This window comes from Eptesicus fuscus, chromosome 2 (assembly GCF_027574615.1).
Source record: "Eptesicus fuscus isolate TK198812 chromosome 2, DD_ASM_mEF_20220401, whole genome shotgun sequence".
Lineage (NCBI taxonomy): Eukaryota > Metazoa > Chordata > Mammalia > Chiroptera > Vespertilionidae > Eptesicus > Eptesicus fuscus.
The window spans coordinates 44,500,828-44,520,509 of NC_072474.1; the positions used below are offsets into that span (position 1 = coordinate 44,500,828).

General features: G+C 36.3%; 1 protein-coding gene across 1 annotated transcript in view; it reads right to left on the reverse strand.

Moving 5' to 3' along the window:
• Nucleotides 1–18,914, reverse strand: part of GSTCD (glutathione S-transferase C-terminal domain containing) — a 129,760-nt gene extending 110,846 nt beyond the window's left edge. Inside the window, exons 1-5 of the mRNA XM_054726847.1 lie at nt 18,783–18,914; nt 16,866–17,307; nt 15,781–16,248; nt 7,342–7,593; nt 2,898–2,991 (exon numbers count right to left, since the gene is read on the reverse strand). Of these exons, the coding sequence (XP_054582822.1) occupies nt 2,898–2,991; nt 7,342–7,593; nt 15,781–16,248; nt 16,866–17,285 (1,234 nt within the window). The 5' untranslated portion in view covers nt 17,286–17,307; nt 18,783–18,914. The remainder of the gene's footprint in view (nt 1–2,897; nt 2,992–7,341; nt 7,594–15,780; nt 16,249–16,865; nt 17,308–18,782) is intronic.
• Nucleotides 18,915–19,682: the final 768 nt, after the last annotated feature.

Below are 19,682 nucleotides of genomic sequence, written 5' to 3' on the forward strand. Positions count from 1 at the left end.
GCCCTACCCTGCACTAATTCATTGATCATACCAGCAATCTCATAAAACAGGCACTATTATCCCCATTCTATAGATGAAGCAATTGAGGCATAGAGAAGTTGAGAATCTGGGTATATAGGTTATGTAGCTAGTTAGTAGTCCAGGTTTTAAACTCAGGCAGGCTGACTTCATAGCCCATGCTGAAGACTTGATGGAAAAAAAACAAAACAAAAACAAACAGCACTGGAGTTTAGGAATAGTATGTAAGATGTGGAGAGAGAATGGATGAGAACAGAGAATAGAAGATTAGACAAACTTAAGAAATATATTAGACTCCATGATGAGTATCAACACAGACTTTGTTAGTAAAGAGAATGATTTTTATATGTTTCAAAATCTTGATGTAATTCAATGAATTCAGTAAAAGGAGTCAGTCATCCAAATGAACCAAATACTAAGACTAACTTATTGCAATTCTATCTCTTCTTTAAAAAAAAAAAAAAAAGTACTAGAACACAATCATGACTTTCACAGTGACCTCCACACCCCTAAGTAAATAATAAATTTAATTTCACAAAAATCCTGTTACAGAAAAATAAAATGCTATAATTCTGGCTTAGTTTATCAAGACTATAAACTTTTTAAAAAACAGTAAATGAAATGTGAGTAGACCATGTATGTCTTCTGTGATAACTTCATCTTTGTCATAATATTTATGTAAACAAGGTGATCCATTATAAGGACATAATGAGTGATTAATTCCAGAAGCTTCATTAGATATGCACTCTAACTAGTGAAACAATCAGATATGAATGCTTAATGCATATTTCTGAGTTGGTAATTGATTGCTCATATAAATAAGTAAAAACTTTATTTTGGCCTTATAGTAAATTATGAATAAGCAAAACATGTGGTACTTTTAAACTCTATTTTCATTTTTTGATAGATATTAATGAAAATTAGATTTTTATTTTAGTAAGCTATAGTAAATTCTAGGTTTAATTTGTTCAAAATCTATACTATAGTCAAAGAGTATACAAAATCCAATTACAAGTAGAATAAAAACAGTTAAACTTTTCAAAATGTTTTCAAATACTTAAGTTTTTCAAAATCTCAACAATACTTATAATTAAAATATTAACAAGGTCATTAGTTACTATTTTTATATACTTAATGAAAGACCAAAACTGAATTTTTATTTATTTTTTTGTTAATCCTGATCCAAGAATATTTTCCCATTGATTTTTAGAGAGAGTGAAAAGGAGGGAGAGAGACAGAGAGAGATATATCAGTGTGAGAGAGACACAGCGATTGGTTGCCTCCCACATGTTCCCTGATCAGGGCAAAGGATCGAGCCTGCAATCAAGGTATGTGCCCTTGACCAGAATCGAACCAGGGACCCTTCAGTCCGTGTTCTGGCGCTCTAGCCACTGAGCCAAATTGGCTAAGGCTTGAATTTTATTTTTATATAATATTGATGCAGAGTTTTTAACTGCTCAATAAAATGTTTCCATTCTGAAAGAATCCTAAATTATTTTCTTGACAGAGCAGAATTGATCAGTGAGATACAGGCAATATTAGGAAGTATTACAGAAGAGAATATGAAAAGGAAAGGCACATGATTTCAAAGAGCATTTGAAAATCAAGTTATATCTGGCTTAGTATAAAACCAAAGAACACATGAATGATTAAAGAAATACCACTCTGAGTTATAAAACAGTTCCCCGCATAAAAATATCTAAAATGATATTTAAAATTCAACAATCATCCTTTACATTTCTAACTGGATTTCTGAGAGTCAGAAAAACCCATAAGGCCTTTAAAAGGGGTTAAGAAACTAAAAAGCAGTACAATAATTTTGAACTGATACCACAGCTGCCTGGAGATTATTTGCTAATAACAAGAATCTAAGCTTCCACAGTAAGACAAAGAAGAGAGGCTAGTCCTTGATCCCTATCCAGCATGGTGACAAGTTGGAACTAGTATCACTACATGAAAACAGAAACTTGAAAACTTATATTCCCTATGAAAAGGTGCATTAAAAAAAAAGTCTACTCAACAGCAAAGGAAAACGATAGGTAATTTGTTTGTTTAAACCTTAGCTCCTGATAGAAAAGGTTGAGGAATCTCAAGCTGAAAAATTAATGCTAAGTGGTCTTAAAATACCTTGAGATGCCCGGCAAAGCAACTATAAATCCCTTCTATGAGAATTGATTCTTAACCTTACAAAGCCCCACAAGATTCCAACAGATTTAGGTAACTGAAAAATGAATTCACAATCTAAAATTACAAAACTAACAGGAAAAGAAGAAAACATGAGTAAATCAACAGAAATAACAAATAGAATTATATCTCTATTGATATCAGCTATTAGAAATAACATATGTACTATAAAATAACCATGTTTAAAAAATTATAAAAAGAGGAAATTGAAACATGAGCAAGGAAAACAAACCAAATACAATTTCTAGCAATGAAAAATATATTTAACTAAAAACCTAACTATAAATATATATATTTTTTACAAACAACATTTTTAACAATTGGGGGAAATAATTATGGACTAGTTATTAGATGATCAAGAAATTTTTGTTAATTTGTATTATGTGTCATGATCATTTAAGATGTAAAAAAATTTTAGCTGTGTGTACTGTAGTATGACATGTGCCTGGGATTTGCTTCAAAATGCTTTAGCAAAGAAAAAAAGGAATATATGAAGCAAATGTTAGAAAAATGTGGGAAATATTAAATTTGAGTGATGTATACATGTGAAAATTGTATAATAAAAACTTAATGAAGATAGAATAATCAGAATTTTAGATATAGCCAAAAAGAGGATTAGAAAATTAGAAGATGGATATGAAGTGACTATCCAGATTATGAGTAAGATTTAAAGTAGAGGAAAAAAACAATCTCACCTTCTTTTGGGCTCACTGCTGCAGGAAGACTACTCCAATCAATGGTCCAAGTAGGACAAGGGTGAGGAGAAAATATCACTTCAATGCCTTTTTCCTAGAAAAGGAAATAGGTCATTTCCAAATTAATGAATTAATGAAAATCCTATTATGTACTACAAGGCCAAATTTCTATTTTCTATACTAGCAAGGAAAAACATAAACATCAACAATCACCGGGTTTTCCTCAAAATATTTGATTACATAAGAAATATAACAGTTTTAAGACAGCAGTTACTTTCCTATTTTTTTTTTTACACTGAGATAATAAAAAGTAATGGTATTTAAAAACTATTACCTGAAGATACATAGAAGTAATGAGCTACCTAGAAATACATTGTGTGTCAAAGAGAAAAGTCACCTGAGGATAAAATTTTATCAAAAACAACCCACACAGAGATGATAAAAAACCGATTCTGCTTATGTCCATGAATATCTGTCTTTACAGAAAATTGCCACAACCTAGGAGCTCTATTTACAGGACTAAAAAAGCCTCACTTCAACATATGCCCCCAAAATATCATCCATACCAGTCTTTTACACGTATCAGCAATGTCTCTAGAAAAGAATTCCTCTGGTTTAACCAAGCAGTTCCCAACTTTTTCAATATATCAAAAAAATCTCAGACTTCTTTCCCATGTTAAAAGTGGTACATTTCTTTATTTGATCAAGAGACAGTGGCATGGCATACACATGGATGCCCTGACTCCTACCAATCAAATTCTGGGTCCACAGCCCACAGAATAAATATCCATGACTCATGTATTTTTTTCCCAGTAATATCCTATTCAAAAGAAAAATCCCTGAGAATCTATCATTAACCTGTTTATATCAACTAATTCATGAGAAAACTTTCCATTATGAAAACTAGCTAAATTCCTGTCTCAAAGGAAATAATATAAAGATTTTTTTGGTTGGGGTAGAGATATAGCTATATAGGTCTAGAGATCGAGAGTACTCACTTTACCTCTCTCCTATCTTCCTTATTCTAGTCTAGCCATATTGAACTTCTTGCTGTCCTTCATTTCACCAAACTCATTCATTATTTTGGAATCTTTTAAGAATATAGCTATAGTGACATATAATTGATATGTCATAAAATTTACCTTTTTAAAGCACACAATTCAATGGTTTTTAGAATATTCCCAGTTGGGCAACCATCATCACCATCTATTGAGAACATTTTCATCACCTCATAAAGAAACCCCACAACCATTAGCAGACACTCTCCATCCTCCCCTCTCAACCACTAATTTACTTTGCCTGTGTGGATTTTCTCAGGGTCTTTTTCAAGTGGAATCCTCTGCTTAGAACACTTTCTCCAAATCTTCAATTCATTCAGGTTATTTGCTCAATGTCTTCACCTAATCAGATAAGTCTTTTTGACCATCCTACCTAAATAGGACCCCTACCCTGATCACCTCCACTCTCTTATCCCACATTTTTTTACAGCACTTATTGCCTAACATGTTTTTTTCTTTATTTATCTCCACCACCAAAATGTAAGCACTAAGATAACAGTCCAATTTGTTCTTCATGTATCCAATATTCAGACCAGTGCCTGGTATTTAGTAGACACATATATATTTTTTGGACTGACTAAATAAATAAGTTTCAAACTTCTGGAAAATTGTGGATGTAAGAGTATGCCAAAGAATATGGAAGGGGGGGAGGGGAAAGTGAGATGTGAGTGTTTTTAAGAAATACGTTACTGTTTTATACTTGCACTAGAGGCCTGGTGCACGAAATTTGTGCACAGGACCGGCCTGAACCCTCTCCAATCCAGGACCCCTCAGGGGATGTCCAACTGGCAGTCAGACATCCCTCTCATAATCCAGGACTGCTGGCTCCTAACTGCTCGCCTGCCTGCCTGCCCGATTGTCCCTAACCACCTCTGCCTGCCGGCCTGATCGCCCCCTAACAGCTCCCCTGCCAGCCTGATCACTGCCTAACTGCTCCCCTGCCAGCCTGAACACCCCCAACTACCCTCCCCTGCTGGCCTGATCGCCACCAACTGCCCTCCCCTGCCGGCCTGATCGCCCCCTAACTGCTTGCTCCCCCGAACTGGCCTGATCTCGTTCTAACTGCTTGCTCCCCCGCGCCAGTCTGATCTCACGCCTAACTGCTTGCTCCCCCGCCAGCCTGATCGCCCCTAACTGCTTTCTCCCCTACCGGCCTGATCGCCCCTAACTGCTTGTTCCTCTGCCGGCCTGATCACCCCAACCACCTCTGCCTCGGCCCCCGCCATTGTGGCTTTGTGCAGAAGAAAGTCGAGCGTCCAGAAGATGTCTGGTCGACCCGGTCTAATGAACATATTACCCTTTTATTAGAATAGATTATTAGCATAGATTAGCACCAATTTCATGTGTCCTCATGTAATTGGCACAAAATACTATGACTATACAAAAATTAAAAATTACTGTATAATTAAAATCAATATAATTTCATAATATATTAATTTGATATAATATTTACTGCCTTCCAGAAATACGTGTCAATAGAGAAATCCACTAGTAAGTAGCAAAAACCATGCCCTGTTGAAAAAAAGAAATTTTATTGTATCTACAATCAAGTTTGAACTAAATGAAAATGAAAATTTTAACTTATTTTCAGATTTGAACACTCCTTTTTTAAATTATAAGTGTAATGTCCCAGTCAATTTTTATATAACCATAAGATTTAAAATAAAAAATGAATCATACAGAATGTACACTATACTCTAATTTATAAATGCAGGAACTTATATCTTTTAGTAAAATGACTTACTGAAGGTCACAATGTCAGCTTAGCTGCAAAGCAGAGACTAGAATCCAAGTCACTGATCCCTAGTCTAATCTTTGCCCCCAAGTCAATGACTAAAAGTGGCAGGGATTCTAGGGCAGATCCATTCCTGAGAAATATGGAACTCACTGACAGATGGTCCAGGTTTAAGGATTCCCCATTGGTTTGTCAAAACTTCCTTAGAATTGCACTTAAGTGTAAGAATTTTCAGACCCAATTTTCTTTCTTTTCTGGTCTCATGTACAGCGGTCAAACCTGCATCATTAAGGAAGGCTCTGCCAGACTCTCCGGGCTCCCTCCCCCCTTTCTCTCACAGATTTTTCCTCACTAGGCCTCTTGCATATCTAATCCTACCTTGGAATTGAACCCTTCTTGGAGGACCCGAACTAACAAATCCCCTGTAAATTAAAAATTCAATATCCCTTCATATTTTTATATAATTACAAAAGAGTTTATTTTTGTAATTGTTTATTAACTTGTTCTAAATTTAAATTTTAGTTAGTTTTAAATATTTAAAATATTTTTAAATGTATAAAATGCAGATGTCTTTCCTAATGTCATTTTATTTCTGGAAAAGCATAGGTAGAAAAATCTGAATTACTAATCTTTCTTTCAAGGCTCTGCACATGTATGAATTAAAAGCACAAATTTTTGGTTGATAAATCTTAAAATACTAAAACTTAGTATTTTAATACAAAGAGATTACTAATTGTTATTTATTTAAGAACATTCAAGAGGTGAACAGCTTAACCATCTGATCAAGGCACATCAAAATTTGGACATGCCTTAAAAGCTTCTAAAATCAACTATATAATCCTGTCTCATTGTTTCATCACTAGGCTAACAAACATAGCTGAAGAAATAAGGGACCGGTGTCATTACTAAAATCTTCTCATGCTTTTCTAAATCCCCAAACATGTGTTAACTATAGAACGCAAATGATTCCTAACCCAAGTAGAAGAATATACTGAATATTTTTTCAGTATAACTCAGATGAATAGCTCAAATTACTTCATGAATTCTCTATTCAAATAAATCTTCAAATAGTCTAAGTTAAAAGCAAAATGTTATTGTAGATTGTCTTGAATGGTAGAGAAAGAAAGCCTATTGGTGAAAACTTTTACAATTACTATGAACTAGAAACAAATTATGCTGCAAAGAGAAAAAAATATAAATCATGTGTTATTACATAAACTAGCATTGTAATCAAAGAATAAGATAAAAACAAAATTCAAAGAATTAAAAAATCTTAAATTAAAAAAAATCTTAGAAAGTAAGTTGAGATATTCATCCTTGCAACAAAAAATTACCAGGTAAAACAATAAATTTGATAGGTGTGATATGATCTTGGTGTCTTTAATATAAAAAAAAAGTTTTAAGAAAAATACTGTTTACAAACACATATGCTGACTTATGTGGCTCCAAAGACACATAATATTAAAATCCTTCAATTTGCTATAACTCATTTAAATGCAAAAGGCTACTAGAAATATTAATTGGTCAAGATGATATAGGCTAGCTACAAATAAGATTTATAACAAATAATGTCAACAAACGATTATAAGTTAGGGTAACATTTTCATATGCAATTTTTCAAAGAAAATTTTAATGAAAACAATTTAAGTACCATTAACTTGGTCATCGTGGGCCTTGGGCCTCCGATAAATGAAGGATCATTTTGTTCCTCTGCATCTGGGTCTTCATTTAAGTTTGGATGCCGTTCATTTGACGTGGTCAGCAACTCTGGTAAATGGCAAAACTGGATCCCACATTGAGAAGCTGCTGTTTTTACTCTTGGCACTTCCTGAATCCTCTGGTACCATGCGGCCAGCAGTGGAAATTCTATCAGCCTTTCAGAAAGTTTCTTGCAGATAATTAACTAGGCAGTAAGAGAACAAAACACAGTATTATATATTTTTTGTTTATGACAGCTATATTGAAGTATCTTTACATACCATATAATCCTATCTAATAAAAGAGTAATATGCAAATTGACCATACCTCCGCTACACCCACAAGACACGCCCACCAGCCAATCAGGAGCGAATATGCAAATAAACCCAAACAAGATGGCTGCGGCCACAGAGAGCAGGAGGGAGGCTTGGGTTTCCCCGGCAATGGAGGAAGCCAAGCTTTCCACCTGCCCTTGTCGGCCTAGGCCTCCACTCAAGGCTACAAAGTTTCAATGATAGAAGATAAATAAATCCAAACAGAAATGGCGGCAGCCACGGAGCTGGAAAGAGCAGGAGGGTAGGGTTGCCCCCGGCAATGGAGGAAGCCAAGCTTCTGAAGCCCTGGCCTGCCTTTGCCTCCACTCCAGGCTACAAAGTTTCAATTATAGAAGATACAGAAATCCCAACAGAAATGGCTGCCGCCACGGAGCAAGCAGGAGGCTTGGCTCCACTCCAGGCTACAAAGTTTCAATTGTAGAAGATAAATAAATCCCAGATACCAGGGCCTCCACTTGGGTCACGGGAGGGCGTGGCCGGCCTGCAAACCACAACAGGCCCCTCACCCAGGCCACCCCACGCCCCAAGAGAACCCCCACCCTGATCCGGGACAATGTTCAGGGCAAACCAGCTGGCCCCCCCCCCCACGAACCAGGCCTCTATCCTATCTAATAAAAGAGTAATATGCAGATTGACCATCACTCCAACACACAAGATGGCTGCCCCCATGTGGTCAAAGATCCTGCCCCCATGTGAACACAAGATGGCCACCACAAGATGGCCAGCAGGGGAGGGCATTTGGGAGGGACCAGGCCTGCAAGGGAGGGCAGTTGGGGGCGATCAAGCCTGCAGGGGAGGGCAGTTAGGGGTGACCAGGCTGGCAGAGGAGGGAATTTGGGGGTGACCGGGCCTGCAGGGAAGGGCAGTTGGGGGGGACCCAGGCCTGCAGGGGAGAGTAGTTGGGGGGGACCAGGCCTGCAGGGGAGGGCAGTTAGGGATGACCAGGCCTGCAGAGGAGGGCAGTTAGGGATAACCAGGCCTGCAGGGGACGGCAGTTAGGGGCAAACAGACTGGCAGGGGAGCAGTTAGGCATCAATCAGGCTGGCAGGGGAGTGGATAGGGGGTGATCAGGCTGGCAGGCAGAAGTGGTTAGGGGCAATCAGGCGAGCAGTTGGGAACCAGCAGTCCTGGATTGTGAGAGGGATGTCCGACTGCCCGTTTAGGCCCGATACTACTGGGCAGTCAGACATCCCTCGAGGGGTCCCAGATTGGAGAGGATGCAGACTGGGATGAGGGACACCCCCTCCTCCGTGCACAAATTTCGTGCACCCGGCCTCTAGTTTACACATATTAAGTATACAGTTCAAACAATGAGTTTTAGTAAATTTATACAGTTGTGCAACTATCAGTATAATCTAGTACTAGAACACTTATATCATATCAGAAAGTTCCCTTGTGACCATTTACAGTTCATCTCTGCTCTCTTGGTCAGTAGCAGGTAAACACTATTCTGCTTTCTATATGTATAATTTTGCCTCTTATGAAATTTCATCTAAATGAAATCATAAAATGTGTGTTTTATTTTCCACTTAGCATTATTTTACTGAGGTTCATCCAGGAAGTTGCATTTATTAGTTTATTTCTGTTAATTATGATAGAGAATTTAACGACTTTTATTTATTTACATTGCTCAGATGCTTTTTCTCAAGCACCACCACCAAACTTCAATTTCTTTAAAATCAGTTTGTTCTTGCTTCTTTGTGAGGCACTGAATGTTGTTTCCATAGAAACAGTTATATTGTCACAAATAGATTATGACTTATGATTATGAACATGTAAATAAGTAAAAAGGTCAAGTTACAGAAAATTTCTACAAATATATCTAACAATAATCAGTACCAAAGTAGAAGCCAGATAGCACAGAAAGTTAATTTAAAAAATTCACAAGTGTATATATATTTATGTTAAGTGGACTTTAAGGTTAAATAAGCACACATAATTTTCTTTAAGGGCAGGGTTTTTTGTTTGTTTGTTTGTTTGTTAGTTGTTATTTTTTTTTAAATATATATTTTATTGATTTTTTACAGAGAGGAAGGGAGAAGGATAGAGAGTTAGAAACAGTGATGAGAGAGAAACATCAATCAGCTGCCTCCTGCACACCTCCCACTGGGGATGTGCCCACAACCAAGGTACATGCCTGTGACTAGAATCGAACCTAGGACCTTTCAGTCTGCAGGCCGACACTCTATTCACTGAGCCAAACCAATTAGGGCTAAGGGCAGGTTTTATGTTCAACTCTGTACACTGCAACACTTAAAACACTGCCTTGCAAAAAATATGGGCTGTTTAGTGAATGAACAATGATCAAGGAACCATTTATTAGCTTCAATCTTTCACACTGCTTTTTATGATCCTTTAGGAGTTTGTGAAATCAACATAGATTTTTAACATATCAGGAACAAGTCAAGGATGCCCACTTTCACTACTTCTAGTCAATATATTATTGGAAGTTCTAGCCACATCAGTCAGACAAGACAAAGAAATAAAAGGCATCCAAATTGGAAAAAAGGAGGTAAAATTGTCCTTATTTGTAGATAACATGATACTATATGTAGAAAACCCTAAAGATTCTACCAAAAAACTATTATGCAACTAATAAATGACTTCAGTAAAGTTGCAGGATACAGAATCAATATACAAAAATCTGTTGTGTTTGTATACACTAATAGCAAATGATTTGAAGAATAAATTAACCAAACAGGTGAAAGACCTGTACTCTGAATGCTAAAAGACATTGAAGAAAGATACTGAACTATGTAACTGGAAATAATTGGAAGGGTATAGCATTACTACCTAGAGTAATATATAGATTCAATGCAATCTCTATTAAATACCATTGACAAACTTCTCAAAATTACAACAATTAATCCTAACATTTATATGGAATCACAAAAGACCCCAAATAAATCCCGAGAAAGAACAAAGTAGGAGATATTATGCTCCCTGATATCAAACTATACTACAAAGGTACAATAAGCAAAACAGTAGGGTACTGGTCTAAAAAACAGATATATAAATCAATGGAACAGAATAGAGATCCCAGAAGTAAGTCCTTACTTATATGGTCAATGAATGTAGGACAAAGAAGACAAGGATATACAATGGAATAAAGACAGTCTTTTTAATAAGTGGTGTTAGCAAAACTGAACAGATACATGCAAAAAAGTAAAATTGGACCACTCCCTTACACCATATAAAAAATAAACTCAAAATGAGTTAAAGATTTAAATGTTAACCATGAAACTATAAAACTTCTAGAAGAAAACATAGGCGGTAAACTCTTTGACATCACTCTTACCAAAATCTTTTTTAATATATTTCCTCAGGCAATGGAAACAAAACAAATGGAACTATATCAAACTGAAAAAATTTTTGCACAGTGAAGGAAACCATCAAGAAAACAAGATAACCTACTGAATGGGAGAAAATATTCATAAATGACACACTAATACAGGGCTAATATCCAGAATATATAAATAACTCATACAACACCCAAAACAAGCAGAGAATCCAATTAAAAAATAGGCAGGCTACCTGAATAGACATTTCTCTCAATAAGACATATAGAAGGCAAACAGACACATGAAAAGACATTCAGCATCACTAATCAGCAGGAAAATGTAAATAAAAAGCACAATGGTATATCATTTCTCACTTATCAGAATGGCTATCATCAATAAATCAACAAATAACAAATGCTGGTGAGGATATGGAGAAAAGGGAACCCTTGCACACTAAGGTGGAACTGTAAATTAGTGCAGCCTCTATGGAAAACTGTAGAGAGAGCCCTCAAAAAATTAAAAACAGAGTTTCCATATGACCCAGCAATTCCACTTCTGGGCTTTTATCTAAAGAAAACAAAAACACTAACTCAAAAAGATTATGCACCCCTATGTTCATTGTAGCATTAGTAGTAAGAGCCAAGATGTGGAAGCAACCTAGGTGTCCATTGTTGATGAATAGATGAATGGATAAAGAAGATGGTACAATGCAGCATTAAAAAAATGAAATCTTGCCATTTGCCAAAACATGAATGGACCCAGAGGTATTATGCTAAGTGAAATAAGTCAGACGAAGACAAATACCATATTATCTCACTTGTATGTGGAGTCTCAAAAAACTAATAAATGAATAAACAAAACATAATAGAAACAGACCCATAGATATAGATAGAGAATAAGCTGGTAATTGTCAAAGGGAAGTAAGTATGGAAATAGTAATAAAAAGAAGATAAAATAAAATATAGAAAGTATGAAAGTACACAGCATATAGTAACATGGATTATTTTATAAATATATTTATATAGAACATAAAGATGTATATTTGTATTTATATGCTCAATCATCTTGGAAAATGCATTTTACTGTGGAAGTAAAGTTTGGAAAACACTGTCTAAATTGTGATCTGAAAGCCAAAAAAGTTTGTAATTCTCACCAAAATTCTTAATTGGGTGGAAATAAATTATGTGCTAAGGGAATTTAGCTTAAGCTGTGATAAATTAATCAAATAAAAAATGTTCTCATCGCCTCACCTTTTTTTTACTCTCCTTGGCAGTGACTTATTCTTATTTGTTAGATGTATATGGTATCTTTCCTTCTTTTTGAAAATAAGTTGTGATTATGTAACAACTAGAGGCCCGGTGCACGGATTCGTGCACTGGTGGGGTCCCTCAACCTGGCCTGTGCCCCCTCGAAATCCAGGACCTCTCGGGGGATGTCGGACTGCCAGTTTCTGCCCAATCCCCTGTGGGGCAGGAAGCGGCAGGCGGGCCGAAACCGGCAGTCGGACCGAAACCGGCAGTCGGACATCCCCCGAGGGATGTAGCAGTGCAGGAAGTGGCAGGCGGCCGGGGAGGAGCCTGAGATGTGAGACCGGCTTCTGGCTGAGTGGTGCTCCTGCTGTGGGAGCACACTGACCACCAGGGGGCAGCTCCTGCATTAAGCGTTTACCCCCTGGTGGTCAGTGCGATGGTTGTTTGGTTATTCGGTCACTTAGGCTTTTATATATATAAAAAATTTATTTTAAATATGAATTATTATGCCACACAGAGTAAAACTCCTCAATTTCTTTTAAATATGAATTACCTATATATATTTTGTGCACCCGGCCTCTAGTTTACACATATTATATTCATATTTAAAAGAAATTGAGGAGTTTTACTCTGTGTGGCAGACCATCCATTACATTTAATCAGCATGCCAGGCTGCTCAGCAACATCCAGACAGTTCAGGAGGCACTGCACCACATTCGTTAAATACAAGATGTATTTTAAGGAAGTGGCTAATGAAAAATGTATGAAATGAAAATTAAATTTGTTCCTAAAAAAAAGGTATTTTTAAAAATTTACCTGGCTGATATGATCAAAACCATCATAAATATCACAGAGTTAATTAAGGACAAGAAAACAAGAGAATTTATTCTTAAAATAATAGTAAAAATTATACTACCAAAAGTATAAAATGAAACCCTAGTGGCTTTGTAATAGGGGCAGAAAAATTTGTTTGCACAAAAAGAGAAGCAAAATACTACATCTATCCAAAATATCTCCTTCTCTGCATTATTTTCCAATCACTTATATAAAACATTTTGTACTTCTTTTATATCATTTTCTTAATTATGTCTACTCTGTCAAAACATGTCATAACCAACAAATGCTTAGGTGAACAATGTAATAAGCAAGGTAAGAAAATACTGCCCTTTTGTATTCTTGGCCTTATTTCTGTGACTAAATATCACAGCTTAAGATTCAGCTTTCTGATTCTGATCCAAACATGGTAACTTAACCTTGATTCCTAATCATGAACTTGATCCTGATCATTAGGACTGCTACTCCATCACTTCAATGTGTGTTAATGCAAGCACGTAGATTCAGCATCATAGGCACTGACAGAACTAAAATGACTGCTTCATAACCCAAGATGACTTAAAAGAGGAAAATAAATATAACTTAAATAACATCAAGGCTTTGGCAAAGAAAGATTGATTCCTGAAAGAAAAGGTACAGATCCAGGAAAAACACAAGCAAACGAAAGAAAATATTTTAAGAATTAGCTTACTTAGAAATGACAAGAGAAGAATTTAATCATAGGATGCATGTAATAGAAAAGGCTGAGTGTACAAATTTCCCCCTATTTAAAATTGAGATGAAAACAAGTTTCTCTCTGTAGTATTAGGTAGATTGACTCAGGGGTAGTCAATAGATGTACTGCCTGATTAAAGAGGAGGAAAAAACCCCTCTCAATTAGGAATACTTCAACCTCAATTGACCCTAATCAGGTAAATAGTATTTAAATTAAGCTAAAATCAAATGCAAACTAGCTGAAGATGGATGTCTGGATAATGATCTAAAATTACCTTCATGCAGGTGAATCCAATTTTTTATGTTTTATTGAGTTTGAAAGCAAATACTCATCTTCTCCATCACCTTGTTTTATTTTCTTTGTAGCAATTACATTATTTAAATATGTACTATTTTTTTGTTTACGTGTTCATTTCTATCTTATCCTACGAGAATATTAACTCCAAGAGGGCTGGACTTTATTTGTCTTGCTCATCACGATATTCCTAGTGCCTATAGCAATGCCTATAGTAGTAGGCTTTCAATATATTTCTCAAATGAATTCATGGATGTGCCACTTTGATTCAACTTTTATGACATTTGAAGCAAATGTAGTTATTCAAGCAGACCATCAACAGAATAACATGTAACCAGTGACTGCTCTAACGACTGAAGTTGGTAATAGAGGGGAGAAGTCAGTCATCAGAGAATTTACATTGACAAGGAACAAAAACAGATATTTTGTCCTCACCCAGCTCAATGGACAATATGAATAATACATATGACACTTAAAATACTAATCAACACCTAAACAATTCCTGAAACTTTTAATATCCTTTAATTCAGAAGTTATTTTGGTTTCCAATCTTATTTCCATTTTGAAGAAAAGAGAAATGTTCTTTAAGAAAATGCCAATTGATTAATACCACCTTAGTGAAGCTCTGGCCTCCAAATATATAGATTTTCCTTAGAAGTATTTTCTCACCTGTCAGTAGAGATACCTGAAGTGTTGGTAATATATAATGAAAATGAAATCTGGTACCTGATTACTTAGTAGGGAAAAGGAAAAATACTTCAAAGCAGGAAAAATGCAGCTCTTGAAAACCAACTGGAAAGCTGCAGAGAGATATAGCTTCCCATGTTCACTCTGATGTTATTTTAACCTTGATCTTTTTTCCTCCATACAGGGAGGGGATGGAGAGTGGGGGAATGTATATATCTCCATGCCCCTAGTAGGAAAGAAAACTTTCCATGTAATTTTATGGTCAACAGAGAGGCATACAGATGATAAAATATTTCTGATTTAATAACAACATAATTAAATTAGTATTTTAAGTAACTACTTAATTATAAAATATAGCTGATAAGACTTCTATTATTTTTTAATTTATTTTTTAAAATATATTTTTATTGATTTCAGAGAGAAAGGGAGAGGGAGAGAGAGATAGAAACATCAATATGAGGGAGAGAATCACTGATTGGCTGCCTCCTGCAGGCCCCACACTAGAGATAGAGCCTGAGACCCAGGCACGGGCCCTGACCGGGAATTGAACTTTTACCTCCTGGTTCATAGGTCGACACTCAACCACTAAAGAACACAGGCCAGGCTAGCTGACAAGACTTTTAAGTGCTTTAACAGTGGAACCTCTAGTATTAGAAGGGAACCACAATAGCAATTTGAAATTAATTATCGTAACAAAATTGACTGATAACATTTTAACAACTCAAAATTTAAAGTCATGATAATTACATTTATTGAGAGCTTACTATGTGCCAAACACTGTTGTCCACAATTTACACAAGTTATCATTTATTCCTCACACTCGTCCTATTAGATAGGTACTATTATTAGCCCTATTTTACAGAGAAGAAAATGGAGACAGATATTAATAACTTGCCCAGGAGCATAACGATAATGAGAAGTGGAATTGGGATTCAAACTTAAGCAATTTTATACACTGAAACTCACAGTAATGTACCCACTCCAGATCAATCTTACCAAAAAATGATGGACACAGGGCAAGAGCACGATGTCTGTCAAAGTGAAGTAAAGGCCTTCTGCAAACACATGCTCCAGAGGGGGAAGGTCAGAGGCCTTTGCTTTTCTTATGTGAGCCGGTTCCCTGGTGGGAGCAGCTGGTTCTTCCTGTACTGTGAGCTTTGAGAATGCCACTTTCAGTTCCAGGCTCTTGGACGAAGGGTCCAACTCATCAGATGTTTCCTGTCTCTGGGCCTTGCTCTTCGTTTTTTCCTTGACACCGGAAGGCCCCACTCTGGCAGCCTTCTGTTGCCTCAGCTTCTGCCGACGGAGCTTGTCATCGTTGTGCACTCTAACAGGCTCACTAAGCTTTTTCTCCAGCTGCAGTATTTCTGCAGGGATGCTTGGGCGCTGCTCAGAAGATTCTTTGAGAAAATTCTCAATAGCTAAAGGGATGGTGAGTTCACAGAGCCTGGTCCACTGACTAACCTACAAAGCAAAACATGAAATAATTCTTTACTTTCAACACAGCTTGAGGGAAATAACTTCTAATTGGGAAATAAAGCTGGTTTAGTGAATTTGTCTTGATGTAAACCATTCCTGGGCTAGGCTATTATGCTATATGAAGACATATTTACAGTGCTTCAGAAGTGATAACATCAAACAATAGAGGTTTAGCATTCATGTATCTGGAATATATGCTCTCCACCGGTATCCTCTTACTAAATAAATCCTTACTTCCCAAAGCTTTTAAAGTATACCACCACCCCCAAAAAAGTGGGTTCCCAAACCATTGCTACTTAAACTCCTGTTCATATGTAAAAGTTCCCTTTAAAAATCCTCAGTGTAATTAAAAGATTAAGAAAAAAAAAGTAATGCTCTTAAATAATATCTCCAAGCCTCATTAATTAAATCTTAAATTCATATTTTTTCAATACTGCACTGAATTATTGGCATACATGAGGGGCCACTTTTTTTCATTGGTTAGTGTAGGCTTTTTTTTTTTTAAGGAAATCAAGTTCTAATTTCCAGTAGAAAGTTAGATGTTTAAGTGAACGTGTCATCTCTATATGGCTTTAATAATAGAAAAGAGACATTATACTTACCTCAGCACAGGCTTTTAAGCAAGTCTTTTTAAAACCGAGAAGTTCCAAAACTTCCTTCTTCGAGGGGTCTGCTTCATATGATTTCTGGATTATGTGTCTCAGTACAACAGCAAGTCCTGCTCTACAGAAATTGTCTGGTCTTTCTACTACTGCAGGTAAACAGCAATTCTGGACTATCGGTGGAAGCTCTTGCTTTGAAATAATCTGTACTTCGACATCCTGTGACAGTACAGTTTTAAGTAGTGAAACATCTGTACTTTCTCTTGTGAGTACTAAGTAAACTTTAAAGATTTTGCAGTCACAGTATGATAACAAAAATAAAGTCACAGATGTATGAAGTGGAAAAATGCATCCTTCTATTTGGTGAGAGAAGTCCAGGTACAGATATTCTTCTGCAAGACTTTTCTTAATGCCTTTCATTTTCTTCTTTCATTTGGATCACCTAAAGCATAAATTGAAGTGGTTATAGGCCTTAGAATATAATAATTTAGAAGCTAAAAGATGAATATTTTTAAAGCATGTTCTAAAAATCAGCAAGGATTTGTGATAAGATTCTACATGAATTTGTTCCTGTACTGAATAAATGGCTTCCAAAACAAAGATTTCCACCTGTGCAATTAACTAATCTTTGGGATGATTTTATACTGAGCTCCTTTAAAATGAGCAAATTCAGCCTGGCTGGTTGCTAAGTGGTTAGAGCGTCAGCCGGTGAACTGAAGGGTCCCAGGTTCGATTCCAATTCCCGATTCCCGGTTGGTCAGGGGCACATGCCTTGTTTGCAGGCTCATTCCGGCCTCTGTTGGAGCCTGTGTGGGAAGCAACCAATCAATGCGTCTTTTTCACATCCTTGTTTCTTTCTCTCTGTCTCTCCCCCTCACTTCCACTCTCTCAAGAAAAATCAATGGAAAAAGTATCCTCTGGTGAAGATTATCAAGCAAATAAATAAAATGAGCAAACTCAGGTGTTTTGCAATAGAGCCCTCCCCATCAAGTACTTTGAGGTTTCACTACAGGTGAGGACAAGACATGAATAGAATGGAAAATAGGAAATCACCAAGAATACTGAGAGTTGTCTGGGGCTGATAAGCCTTGAGAAGCTTTGACAGTGCTGGTCCTCCCACACTGTTTCTGATTTATGACCCTAGGACATAATAATCAAGGGGGATATATTTATTTCCTCATGAGAAATGGATTCTCCCAAAATAAGTGGGTTTTGTTATGTGGTAAGCTATTGCATGCTGAGTCACAAGAGAAAAATAATTGAGTTTCCCCATAATTTAGATGTTGATAACTGAGATAGCTCAAAGTTAACATATCCAAAATCAAGTTCCTTATTTTCCCCCACCCCCCAAATCTGTTCCTCATGTGTCTTTCCCGTCTCAGATAACAGAACACCATTCTTCTAGCTGCTTATGCCCAAACCTGGGAGTCATTGTTAATTCTCTTTTCTTTCACACCTCCATAACCAGTCCATTAAAAAGTTATTTTGGCCCAGCCAGTGTGGCTCAGTGGTTGAGCATCGACCTCTGAACTGGAGGTCAGATTTGCTTCCTGGTCAGGGCACATGCCCAAGTTGTGGGCTTATCTCTAGTAGGGGGTGTGCAACTAATCCATCACCTATCTTCTTAATTATAGCATTTGCTTCCTAACAGTGCTTCCCATCCTACCTCCCCCTCTAGTCTATTTTCAACATAGCAGCCAAAGTGATCCTGTCAAAAATGAAGTAAGATTATGCCACTACTCTGTTCAAACCCTCCAATATCTTCCTATCCTACTCAGAGAAAAGGCAGTTTCTACAATGGTGTACAAAGATCTCTTTGATCTAATCCTCTTTTTTGGTCTCTGAGTTCATATCAACTCTCCCCATTGCTCACTGCTTCAGCCAAAGTGCCTTGTTAGATATTAGATACATTCTCACCTCAAGGCCTTTGCACTTGATGATTCCAGTGCCTGGAACACTCTCTCATCTTCAGACACTTACTCAAATATGAACTTCTGAGATCTTCCCTGGCTACTACATTTAAATCTGGAACCCCAACACACACCCTCCCTGAAAAAAACAAAACAAAATAAAAAGCCTTCTATGCTTTTCTTCATAGCTCTCATCGCTGTTGCAACATGCTATCTACAGGGTATCCCCCAAAAATGTAACACACTATAATAGCTAATAGCTCAATTTTGAAAATGAAATGTATTTTACTAAACACTGCCTTTAGAATTATTCAAAGTGTGTGTATACATTTTTGGGGACACCTTATATTTATTTTGTCTGTCTAAACTAAAATGTTCCATGACTAGAAATTTTGTTCACTTCTATTCCTAAAACAGGGCCTGACTTTATATATATTATATATGGAATCAATAAATATTTATTGAATGAATGCATGGATGAATCTACACACTCGCTATTTTAAAGATGCAAACATACACAATTTTGAGGTCTAATTATTGATGGTATTTTCAAGCCATAGTCCTTAAGACTTTTGTTAATTGTAACTTTTTATTTGATTTACACATTTCCTGGGTCTAAAATTCCCCATGCTCTTATCCATAAATCACAATTCAAAAATTAACACTAGATGGCACTCTTTGAAAGCATTCACCATGGAAGCATGTAGTAATAGGAAGATGGTATTATTAGAGAAATTTTTATTTTAAAAGCCCTTAAAAAGTACACATGCAACTAACTCTGTTAAGTGTATTGGAAATATTAGTGTACCCTAAATTTTAAGAAACCTTAAACATACTAAATTTCCTTTAATGTTCTAAATTCCTTTTTTTTTTTTAATCAAAAGCAGAATAGTCAAATACTCTTAAG